This window comes from Meleagris gallopavo, chromosome 7 (assembly GCF_905368555.1).
Source record: "Meleagris gallopavo chromosome 7, MGAL_WU_HG_1.1, whole genome shotgun sequence".
NCBI lineage: Eukaryota > Metazoa > Chordata > Aves > Galliformes > Phasianidae > Meleagris > Meleagris gallopavo.
Genome location: NC_139410.1, coordinates 10,428,548 through 10,441,126, shown reverse-complemented (window position 1 = coordinate 10,441,126; position 12,579 = coordinate 10,428,548). Strand labels below are relative to the sequence as shown.

At 40.7% G+C, this 12,579-nt stretch overlaps 2 protein-coding genes across 4 annotated transcripts; one reads left to right on the top strand and one right to left on the bottom strand.

Moving 5' to 3' along the window:
• Nucleotides 1-625: 625 nt before the first annotated feature.
• Nucleotides 626-4,720, bottom strand: MAIP1 (matrix AAA peptidase interacting protein 1). The gene is made up of 5 exons (XM_003207455.5): nt 4,400-4,720; nt 3,589-3,660; nt 2,188-2,314; nt 1,177-1,327; nt 626-886 (listed from the first exon to the last, which is right to left on the bottom strand). The coding sequence occupies exons 1-5, from the start codon at nt 4,718-4,720 to the stop codon at nt 808-810; spliced, it is 750 nt and encodes a 249-aa protein (XP_003207503.4). The 3' UTR covers nt 626-807.
• Nucleotides 4,721-4,966: 246 nt separating this feature from the next.
• Nucleotides 4,967-10,270, top strand: TYW5 (tRNA-yW synthesizing protein 5). Of its 3 annotated transcripts, XM_085227697.1 has the most exons (9): nt 4,967-5,101; nt 5,923-6,058; nt 6,854-6,923; nt 7,405-7,462; nt 7,738-7,782; nt 8,265-8,402; nt 9,020-9,107; nt 9,612-9,728; nt 9,882-10,270. In XM_085227697.1, exons 1-9 carry the CDS (start codon nt 5,015-5,017, stop codon nt 10,136-10,138), a joined length of 996 nt encoding a protein of 331 aa, XP_085083823.1. In that variant the 5' UTR covers nt 4,967-5,014; the 3' UTR covers nt 10,139-10,270. The 3 variants fall into 3 exon arrangements, with proteins under 3 accessions (XP_085083823.1, XP_010711714.1, XP_085083824.1); XM_010713412.4 differs by lacking the exon at nt 7,405-7,462 and having other exon boundaries at nt 5,923-6,077; XM_085227698.1 differs by lacking the exon at nt 4,967-5,101 and having other exon boundaries at nt 5,930-6,077.
• Nucleotides 10,271-12,579: the final 2,309 nt, after the last annotated feature.

Sequence of the window (12,579 nt, the reverse complement as noted above, 5' to 3'; positions counted from 1 at the left end):
GCCCATTACCATCTAACAACTGTACAAGATTTTTAAAAGGGATTTTAGATTTTCTATGTCGTTATATAATGATTTGCTCATTTCTTCTACAAGCAGTTCCAAGAATTCATTTAGCTATGGTATCAGGTCCTCTTAAATTCAAGTTTTAGACTGATTATTCTAACACAAACTTCTGAACTTGGAATTATCTGCGAGTTACTGAATTGAAAGGAATATCATTTTTATTATAAAAAAATCTACGATCCATTTTCCCAGTGTGATGTTAAAGAGATTTTTTAAATTCCAATCTCACACCAAACACTAATAATGGCTCTAAGTTTCCTAATCTCAAATACATTCAATAATGACATTACCTCAAACTGAACTGTTGAAGATAGACAATCTAAGAAACCCATCTACTGCTATTTCATCTCGCATATTATTCAGTTACATACTGCACAGTCCCTGGGGAAACAAACATATGAAGGTAATTTAGAAGGGTCAGCAGCCATGAAAGTGTTGTAGTAGCATTTCTTTCTTCTCAGAATAAAAGAAGTCAGCATCCCCATTATACTGGCCTTTGTGAAAATGTGCCATCTAAATGCCCTGGATGAGCACTTGTACCAACTAAATCTGTACCAGCCTGTTCCATGGAAAAGGCTTTATTGCAAAGTCTCAGCATAGTGTAAACTTCAGAAACAATTTTGGGTAAATCAAACATACAAAGTTCTTCCCCCCTTTTGGAAAAGAGGAAAAAAAAAATAGACCAAAATATCTGATATTTGTAACAACAGAACATTTATAATGTAAAGATTCTGCAGAAAGCATTTATTCTAATAGCTTTGGATGTTCAATTCGTGTAATTGTCCAGTCTGGTTTTGCTCCTTCTGTAAATTCCCTTTGGAACCTGGAAAAGACAACAAAGGAATCAAAGCGTCATTAAAATTTACCTGATCTTTGAAGAGATACTAATATCAACAAGGAAGAAATTCAGGAAAGAAATACTTCACTTCTGTATTATTCCTATGAAACCTCATAGAACGATGCTTATGCACCAAATAAAAAAATATATATTAATTCTTTACATACTTTAAATACTTAATGAATGTTCTGCACTGACACAACACATATGTTTTCAATTCCAAACTAGTTTCCACACAGCTAGCCTGTGGACATACAAGGGGCAAGGAAACTTACTCATAGTTTGCTGTTAAAATATGTCTTTTTTCCTTAGTGCTTTCGTCTCCAAACACAATCTGGAAGACTTTGGTTTCACCTGGTACTTCATCAGGTAAGTTAGCACCATTCAGATACCAGAAACGCATCAAGATACTGACAAACTTTCTTCCTGTTGAAAATAAAGCATGATGTAGACTTCATGTTTATGAAAAAAATGTATAACAAAATAGTTAACAATAAAGTTGCTTAAAGCAGTACTTGTGCTGTTAAGCAGTAACAAAAATACAATCAGGAGAAAGATATGCAATTTATGAGCTTTTCTTCATTACCTCATGAGAACATATACAATCTAAATGTATAAGAAAGATGGTTATCACAAGGTCAAAAGTCAACTAGTCATACTACAAAAGAAAGTAAAGGAGTTAAATTTCAGAAGTGAACAGGGAAAAAAAAATCTCTACCTTCAAAAGCAGGAAAAAAAGCTCACTTGGTTTGAAAATCTGAAATTCTGATTCCAAGACTCACCTCAACTGTGTTTGACAGAAGACAGCATGCAATATTAGTATTTAAACAAAAGAAAACTTGTTTAAGCTTAACACCAGCTTAAAAAAATAACCAGTGTTCTGTAACTATATCCCATGAAAGCAGAACAGTAGTGAAGACAGTAAAACGTCTTTCATTATCCAGTTTTAATTATTATTCCTGGAACGTATGTATTTTCATTGCTAAAGCAATCAGCCTTCTGCATATAGAACAGTCACTGCTCAAGTGGTTTGAGATTAAAGACTAACAACAGAAAGTCAAAATCATGAAAAAGGAATGAAGGAATACCTACACAGAAGTCAAAACAGTACCATAATTTACAAACAGTATCGAGTTCTGGTTTAAAAGGAAATTAGGGAACTATGTACAGATGAAGTGCAAGTAAAAGAACAAGGAATGAAAAAAATTAAAAAACCCCACTCATACAGAGAGCAACGCCAGGAAAAAGACCACCCATTGCAAAAATGCTTTAGAATTCTAGCATACCATCATCATCGTAGTAAATGCGAACATCTCCTTCTGTTGTGTACATGATTGCATCCATGTCAGCTGCTAAAGCATCCCTATGGTTCTCAGAGAGTGAAGAAATCTTTTCCTTCAACATCTGAAGTACCTAAGTTCAGAAAAACTCGTGCTTAGTTCTTTATTAGGAAGCTGAAGTAGCAACTTTATCTATAACAGTTAATAAAATGAGCTATATTGGAATAACATTTATTTAAGATTGTAAAACATACAGCAAGAATGAGCAAAGCACTGGGCACTCCCAAGCCCTAGTTAACCATACTAAACAAGATCCATTTAATATTCAATTTGGTGAAAATGTTTAGAAAATATACTGTCAAAGCAGGAGTTGCATAGCAATGCATGTAAGTCCAGAAAATACCAGTTAAGTTTGCTTCCACAAAGATACTTACACTCTGCCTTTGCACTGCTGACTTCACTATATGCATATTCCTTACGTTTTGATTCAATCATTTCTCAGTTCTCACCAATTTCTTTGTAAATCAGTTCCATTACCACTAAGTTTAACTTTGCCATTTCAGGATCCACATTCCCACTGAAAAACGTTTAGACATTTGCCAATCAGTAAAGAGTGGAAAACCATTCTTTTAGGACTTAACTTACAGATCACACAGTCGTAGCTTTTGAGCATCCTAAGATGTACATAACTGTGTTACGTAGAAAGGACATAGGGCACTAGCAGAACAGAAGCATCACCTCAAGCACCGCAAAACAAGGCACTGCAAGAAAAGACTAAGTCATGCAGCACACCTTTAACTCATATTCAGTTTTTAATTCTAACTTGAACTGCCACTTTTGAAAAACAAATTCAGAGGTTGCATGGAAGTACGTGCATCTTTACCAGAGGACATTAGCTTCTAGTGGATGGCAAGTATGAATTTCACCAACCAGAGCAAGACAGTAGTGTGGTATCAGTCTTGGCTCCTGCACACTCTGATCTGAAGAATTTAAGATGAACAGAGGAAAAGGAGATGCTTTTTCAAAAATCTGTAGAAAAAAAATCACAGTCTATTGCTAACTCTGCTCAGAGAGGAGGTAAGACCATCCAGCACAGATGCACTATAATAGTGCCAAAAATTTTGTAGCAAAGGCATTGGTGGCAATAGCACAAACCAAGCTGAAATCCAGGAACAGGGTGGATACAGCCCTGAAGCATCTTTTCCTCTTGACTGATGCATATGCTACCTCTGTCCCTGGGGAAGACCAAGACAACTTCAGCAATTTGGAATTCATAAATGACAGGTACACTAGAAATCCTTTTGGCAACTGGTCCCTATGCTTAGTGGCAAGAACATTTTTTTGTATCTTAATTTTATTTCATAATAGAAAACATCAACTGGCAGAAATAGAGATGGAAGTATTTACCTCTGCTGAAACCAGGCCGTCCAGCAAGTCAAGTTTACGCTGAGACAGCAGCTGTGAAACAACAGAAAAAGCCTGCAGAAATAAAAGAGAAATACATAAATAAATAATTTGGAGTTTGCTTACTCTTTGGGCAAATACACTGTTATAGGACAAGCTACCTAAACATTGTATGATTTAAGACTTCAACGTTTACAGGGTATATCACCATTGGAACTAAACCAGCATTAAAAAAGGGATTCTATTAACTGATAAAAGCCTAGGAGTTCTTCCCATTTAAAGCACGACAGTTATGGTAAAAGGCAAAAAAGTGCCTTTCTGTGAAAATATCACAATGGCCTACAGATGTTTTTACCCTTTTTTGAGTAATTCAAATGACCCATGTCCTTCCAGCCAATGTTCTCTTGTCCGATTGCCCACTTGCCCAGCCCCTTCCAAAGCCACCTCCCAGTCCCACTCAAAACAGACGCTCAGGACTAAAAAAATTTGTTTTTGAATCTACTGTAGTCCCTAAACGTTGGAGGCACACAGCCTCCCAACTCCCTGAGTTCTGTAGGCAGCGTCACACGCAGCAGCACTTCAGCGTGTCCAAACGGCGCACACGCGAAATGCTGACACCGTGCTTTGAGCTTTACCGCGCATAAAAATTAACGAGAAAGGAAGAGCAAAGTAAAACAGCGCTCCGCACACGCCGCAAACAGTTTGGCGTGCTTCTGCCCGGCTTCCTCTCGGGTTCCCAGGCACTTCAACGTCCCCCGCTCTCCGTTGCTGTTTAATTAACCCCAGAGCCACCGGCCGGCGCGCCGGGTCTCACCTGCTTGGCGCCGCGCGTGAACTCCTCGATGCTGAACTCCGAGTCGAAGTAGAGGCGGATGAGTAGGTAGTAGAAGCGGGTGCGGAGCCACGCCAGGGGGTTGGTGATGCGCACCACCACCACCCGCCGCTGCGGCCCCTCTCCCTCGGTCCCCTGCGGTCCGCTGCTGGCGAAACGCGCGGCGGGGAGCGCGGGGAGGGGACCTGGTGGCGGCGGAGCCGCTACGCGCGCTGTGAGCGGGGCTGCACGGGCCGCCCCCGGCGCCAGGAGCGCGCGCGCCAGCCACCGGGCACGCCGGGGAGCAGCGCGCAGCGCCATCATGGCGGCGGTCCGCCCCGGCCCCGGCACGTCCGCTCGAGCACCGCTCCGCCGGAAACGCGGCCTGCGCCTCCGGTTCTGCCGTGTCGCGGAGGGCCGCGGTGCCGCGGTTCCGGGCCGTACAGGCTCGCCGGGCCGCCCGTCGCCTCCCCGCAGAGCCGACCTCCCGGAGCGGAAAAGAGGGCTCCGTCTCTCGGCTCTCTCCCGGCGGCAGGAGGCGGGGAACGCTTCCGCTCGGTTCTCGTTTCACGGCGGAGCGGCGGACGACGGCCGTGGCGGGGCCGCGGGGCCGCGACCATGGAGCGGCGCGAGCAGGCCGTGGTGCGGGTGCCGAGCCTGGATGGCGTGACGCGGGAGCGCTTCCTGCGGGACGTCTATCCCCGGGTACGGGCGCGGGCGCGGGCGCGGCGGGAGCGGGATGCCGGGGCTGCGGCGGGGGTTCCAGCGAAGCCTCCTCAGCCAGCAGGCGTCGTGCAGCCCTCCTGAAGGCGGATGCCTGAGTTGGGGATCGGTCCCGCGTTGCTGCAGAGCTCTGACAGGCCGCTGGTAGCTGAATTGTATTTATCGCCGGTTATAAACTGTGCGATTGCTTTCTGTCGTTTTGTCACTACGACTCCTTTTTTTCTTTTTTCTTTTCCCTCTGAGGTTCTGACTGAATGAAAAAGACCCTCTCTACTGGGCTTTGTGTGTACAATGGACCAAACCTATTTGTGGGTATCAGCACCGAGGAGCCTCAGCGTGGGAGGGAAGAGTTGCTTTCACAAGAACATACACTGCTATTACAGCTCGCTGTCCATAACTCTAATGCACGGGAATGAGTGCAGCTGTTCTTCAGGCCAGCTAGATTCCTTAGTGATCCCAGAACACACCGGCTGTTAATGCTGTTGTTGCCTCTCCATAACCTTCCTTATCCAGCTGGGAAGAGAAAACAGGAACTACAGAAGCAGTCCCGTGATCTCCCTCATTTTGCTGAGTGTTCAGCGTTCATGTTGCTCAATTGCGAGCAGTTCATTTGTGACATTGTTGCAGGTCCTGATACTAAGAGCTGTTCAGTGTACTTAGTTTACCTAACACCAGGTTTGGAGTAAGACTGTTTTCTTCCCGGATTTCAGATGGCAATTTGAAAAAATAATTCTGCTCCTCACCAGCACCGCTGGAAGCAAACATCATTCTCTGCTATTGTTTCTCTTTCTCTCCCTCCTTAGAGAGAGCCAGTTGTGCTGAAGGGAATGGAGCTGGGCCCTTGCACAACCAAATGGACAGTAGATTACCTGAGCGAAGCCGCAGGATCTAAGGAAGTAAAGATCCATGTTTCTGCAGTACCACAGATGGATTTCCTCAGTAAGAACTTTGTGTATAGGTACTTCCATCCCACATCTCTTGCATTTAGAGGCAGATGTTTGTCACTTTCAGAAGCAACTGTGAAAACTTGAAATGATGTAGAACTAAATAAGTAGAATTAAAATAAAATAAGTAGAACTAAAAAAACAGAAACACTGAAGTCTTAATGTGAAGTTCCACAATTTAAAACTGATGCTGCGAGTGTTACTGCACTTCCATTGTCAGCTTCGTGCTGCTGCCTTGTCTTTGTATTGAATCTGGAAGTGCAGAAATCTGAATGTTCAAAAAATGTTCACAAAGCTGTTTTGGCTTTGTGAGCAGGTTCACCATAGCTCAGAGGAGTGCTGGCGCTAGTGTAGTGTAGGGGATGGGAAGATGATGGTCAGCAAGGGCAGCACTAGTATGCTTCACTTTAATCTGTTTCAGAGCTGTGCTCTCACAGTTCTGCAGTGAGTTTGTAAGTGGACAGGATACAAATGTTCAACCAAAGTCAGAACTTGTTTCTTTTCGTGTTGACTTCAATGGCTGTTGGATTTGCTTGCTTGGGTCTGTACTGGGGACATTTTACTAAAGCAGAGAAGTTTGTAAGCGCAGGATTTCTGTCTCAGCAGAACTCTTCAAATATTCGCTGCAAATACTAGTTAGTCACAATGTTAAATAACATAAATTAATAAAAAAAAGCTTGTTGCACTTTCAGTTACACTACATAAGGTGAAAAAGCTTATGATTTTAAGCCTTGCACTTAGATCATGTGTTGTTATGTTGACTGTATGAATTTCCATGTTTATATTTCAGAACTCTGCCTTTTGATGTATTTGTACGAAGGGCAGCTGAAGTCAAACACGAAGACTACTTTCTTTCTGAGGTAACTTCCTTCTCTGTTTTGTACTTGGAGGGGAAAAAATAAATGTAATTTAAAGTCTTAGTCCACTAAAGCACTGGATTTTAGAGTTAACTATTTTGAGTGGCTTGGAGCCAAGGGAAAAATGTGAGGGAAAAGAATTCTTTCCGTGGAAATTATTTTGTGTGCTATGGTCAGTGGTCCTTTTTCTGCTATCAAAACCTAACTAACAGCTGCAAAAGCTCCATCAGGAAATTGAGAAATCTAGCCTTGCTTTAGAATACTTGTTTACTTCAGGTGTTTAATAAGAAAACATCAAGATATGTGAGTTTTATTACATCTGCTATCAAAACACAAATACAGAGTTATTGTAATAAATTTTTTGAGTAGCGAACTTATGGCAATCTTTACTCAACAATGTTGAAATTGGATTTTTCAGATAATTATAATTAGCAAGCCAACAGTTCTAAATGCAAATTTGCTTTTCACTGTTTATGCTACATAGGATGCCATATGATTTGAAGCCAACTGAAATAGCTTCCAACATCAATGTTCTGAAGAATGTAAGTTGTAATCTGCATTTCCTTTGAATTCAGAAAAAGCAATGCTGAAGCAGCTGACAAGTCTCCCACTTCACTGCTCGCTTAATTTACATTTCCCATTTGTTGAGATGAACATGAGCAGGGAGCAGTAAAGTATAACAAAGTAGCTGAATTTGTTAATCTGTTTGTATAATTTATTACAGGCCTACATTAGATTAATGAAAAAACATAGGCTCTTAAGTGTATTTCTAACTCATATTAAAACCAGAACAATTATCTTTGTGTTTTATCTACAGGATGAGAAGTACTATTTGCGATCAGTGGGTGAAGATGTTAGGAAGGTGAGTTACTTGAAACTGCAGCAATTCTGATATTGAGGCAGCAATTTTTGTTGTCATCTGGTTGTGTGGTATAGGTATAAAATTTGTTTACGGTCACTCGGTTTAGGAATCTGAGGGGATTTACGTCAGAATATTTAAACCTAGGTGTTCAAAATAGTTGCTGTTACAAAAACTTGGCTGATCATTTATCCTTTATATTCTATTCTCTAGACATTGCTGTAATCTAATATAAAAGGATTTCTGATGATCACTTTTTCAGTATTTCTAGCAGTCATGGTTCACAGCAGCTCTGTCTGTCACCACTGGTGACCGAGTCTGAGCTGAAAGAATGACAACTGAAAAGCATTGTTTTCTGAAGTTATTTGCTAATGCTGAATAAAGTTCTGACCCTGTGTTCCTTGTGACAGGAAACGATGCTAAGGTGCCACCTTCCTTTAGCATGCATAAATGGTTCTCTGAGAGTTTTGTCTTTTTTTGTTCAGGATGTTGCAGATATCAGAAAACAGTTTCCTGGTTTGGCAGAAGATGTTCAGATTCCAGAGTATTTTGAGAAGGAACAGTTTTTTTCTAGTGTCTTCCGCATCAGCTCAGCAGGATTACAGCTATGGACCCATTATGATGTAGGTAATAATATCGTTAGCATCAAATGTTGCAGATGGCATTGTGGGGTTGGAATACCAAGTTACAAATCTCTGTTGACGAGGTTCTGTTAATGACAAACTTCTCATAGATCACTGTGCAATGACTTGGGCAGTCTGTTGCTGCAGTGTGGTAGATTCCAAAGAAGATGGTCCTCTGACATCATACAGTGCAATTCCAAATAAATGTATTTGTAAGAAAAATAGTTTTTTTTGCATTGTAAATAAGATTTTAAAAAATCTTTATCAGCAGAAACTCAGCAAAATGTGGTAGAGGTAATACTGAAAAAGAACTCAAAATGTATTTTGCATTATATTTTGCTGCTTTAGGTATCTAAAGAGTGGTGTGCCTTGTGTTTTAAGATGTTTAAAAACTTGATTCCTGTACCAGGGAAAAAGTAAAATTGCTGGAAAGCAATGTTGTTTTGTTTCAAATGCAGTATTTTTAAAGACTCTGCAGCTAAGGGATGAGGTTGCTCACATTCTTAAGTTTTTTAGATTAACTATGTGGAAACTTTTAGCTAGTTCTTAATATATGAGGGATTTAATGCTCTTCATTCTTAACTTTTGGCTGACATCTCTTACTATGCTCATTTCAGGTAATGGATAACTTCTTAATCCAAGTAACAGGAAGAAAACGAGTTGTTCTGTATAGTCCTCGAGATGTACCATATTTATATTTATCAGGTATGCATGCCACGCAAATCTCATTCAGAGTTTGCTGATCATAGTTGCCCTTCCAGTTCATAAGAGTTGTGCTGTGGGAAAACGATCTGTAACTGATAACTTTAATTGTGAGAAGTGATTTGGTCCTTCCGATGCAGTTTGCTTTGATCAAAGCCAAGAATTTTAGTGATGCAAGTTAGGAAATCTGCAAATGAGCCCTGCAGCTTTGCTTGGTTCTGTCTTCAACACTTAACTGTGGAGTACTGTGCTCTGTTCAGTTCTGAAATGATGTTATGTATGTCAGTGGAAGTCGTTTAGTGTTAATAAGGTTGCAGTTGCAGGAGAAATACAGACAACAAGAGAATATTCATCTTCAGTAAATGAGAAGTGCCAACAGATTTGCCTGGCTTTTAGACAAGTTACAGAACAATAAACAATATTAAACTGGACTCAAGAACTGCCATTTCCAGCAGTGTATTAAATGGTTTGTTTCTGTTTTTTCATTACTTCTGAAAATTTTTCTAGGTACCAAATCAGAGGTGCTAGATATTGATAACCCAGACTTTGAGAAATACCCACTTTTTGTGAAAGCCAAGCGCTATCAATGTTATCTGGAAGCAGGAGACGTCTTATTTATTCCAGGTAAGTTACAAATAGTTCCTGGCTGTAATACAGTAAATACAGTAATGGAAGCTTTTCCTCAGGTAGAATTAGTTTGGGTGATTCTGACACTTGTCATGAGTCACAGGGAAGTTTTAAATTGCAATTTTCATTTTAGACATTGTTCTTTCACAGCTATGTGGTTCCACAATGTAATTTCTGAGGAATTTGGAGTGGCACTGAATGTCTTCTGGAAACACCTTCCTGCTGAGTGCTATGATAAGAGTGACACTTACGGAAATAAAGATCCTACAGCAGCCTCTAGGGCTATACAGATCTTGGACAGGGCCTTGAAAACACTTGAAGAACTACCTGCAGAATACAGGGATTTCTATGCTCGAAGAATGGTGTTACGGATCCAAGAAAAAGCCTATACGAATGATTATGGATAAAATAACACTTTGTAAGTCGCAGTCTCCTGTGGAAGTAGAGAACTATGTGTTAATACAGGAACTGTCTATATGTACACGAATACTCTTTCTGTAAGGATAAAAAGCATTGCTGATAAACTTTGTTATACATAACTGTTGACCTTGTAGGATGTTTTCTTTTTCCTCATGTGATGTGCCCAATCCCATTTCTACAATGAGGCACATATTTGCAGTGCATGCACTTCTAATTTTGAAAATATTTATGTATGTTCTCCTGAAAGGAAGTTTTGGTATCTCGACAAATCTAGCAGGATGTATGCTTAGAAATAACTGCATGTCTTCCTGAATGCCTCCTTCTTTATACTAAAGTTTAGGAAACCTGTAGAAATTTATATGGGTTTCAATAAAGACATTGGTGGTAATGATGATAGTTTCTCAGTCAGTCAGCCTGCGTGGAGAGCTTCTGCTCCCTCTTGTGGTGAAACTCCACATAATTTAGAGCATAATGTAAGACTGAGCTGGGAATAGTGCAGCAGCTTGACCACAAGGTAGATGATGTATCCCTTTCCAAGCTGAATGAGACATTATGCAGGAAACTCTGTTGCAACCACAGTCACTGCCTCATTGCACTTAGGCAGCACTTTCGCTTCTGCAGCTGTAAAATACTTGCAACTAGCTTTCGCACAAATCCATCAATCTACAGCAGAAAAATCTGAAATGATCATAATGCTAGAGGAGATACAGGATCTGCTGGGAGCAGTATATGAGAAGCATGTTACAATATGTAAGGAGGCTGCAGTGTATCATTTGCAGGTGATATTTTTGGCAGCCAAACATACCTGTGCTTACAGAAGCCATGTGGAATGAAGGTGGACATGTCACAGAAAGGGTTTCTATTGCCCCTTTGAAATCTCTGTTACTTGTGCAGTTCGGGGGATGCAGTATTTATCTGACATCCAGGTCAGTCTGTGACTTCCAGCAGTGGGGCTATTTTCTGGAGAATGGTATCTTTTCAAAACCTCTTAGACTAGATACGTAGGGCTAATAAAGCACTGGGGAAAAAAAAAAAAAACTCTCCAGAGTAGCAGGGGCTTGCTACACTGTGCCCATTATTTCTCTAAACCTATTCTTGGCAGTTTAACACAGTGAAAATAGCTTGCTGCCGTGTGAATGGGCACCCAGCCATCGGAATGAATAGACATGAATTGACTCAGTCAAGCGATTCTGATGGGCATCATTTTGCACACTGTGGGTAGAATTTAAATCTAGGATCACAAACAGGTCTCGAAATTTTTTTTTTTGCAGTTGAAGGACTGCTTGTACAATACTGCTTACATGGAACCTGTGTCTGCTGTATCTATTAGGCTGGGAAAGCTTCTTGGCTTCGGCAAAGTTGTAATGTCAAGGGCAACACATGAATTGTTTTTGTATGTTAGGAGTAAATGGAAAGGCTCAAAGAGCCTGCAGGATACAGAAAGCTGTTCCAGCATTGTGCCTTTGCAGCTCTGTTAACTATAACCATCAGCAGCTTCTCATTATGTTAGTACAGAGGAAGTACTGTGCTGAGCCCTCCTTCTAACACTTCTTGATTCTCTGTGGCCAAAAGAGAGGCACGAACTAGCCTGGTGTTCTCAGGCCCTCTCAACACTCTAGTATAAGTAAGGAAACTCTGTGTTTTTCAGATGTAGTGTGGAGGTAGCCCAGCAGAAAAGCTGCAATTTACTTGTTGGGCTAGGGTGAAGTTTGGATTGGAAAATACATATCTGGCTGGGCAGAGATAATCATGAATTAAATGTCAGCCAAGAGCTATAGGAAGTGCAGCATCTTGTGCTTCATATTACCAACTTTAGTTTTATTTTTATATGACAGCAAGTGAGGTCATCTCACTATGACCATCAGCTGGTGGTAACCCAGGCCTGCTCATGCTTCTCTTCCAGTGTGCTATGAGAAATGTGGGTGAGGATAGTTTTTTTTTCCTCCCCAGGACAATCTTGATTTCACATCTCTGAGAAGATAGTAAATCCATAGTGATCTAAGCATATATTTGAGAAAGATAAATAGTATTTCGTGCAGACCAGTGAGAAGATCAGCACAGCAGTTATTTTGTCAGTAGCATCCATTTTTATCCTTTGAAACAGTTTCTTGAATTTCTTAAACAATTCATATAAAACACATGGCTCTGAAATGCTATTAAATTAGAAACCAAGCAGTTTAAAAGTGTATTTTCTTAATCTGAGCATAATGTCTCTAGTGACAAAAATACTGAAGTTTGTGTTCAAAAATAAAATATTACAAAACAAAACAAAAAACCCTTGTTGCTTTCTAACCACTGTGGTAGATGTTATGAAGTAAGCAGTAGTGATGAGTGAATGGTGAAAGTATTAAAGAAATAACACAGCTAACCTCCAGCTAACACAGTGAGAGCATACTTGCAGCCACACTGAAAATCAATGACTAAAATA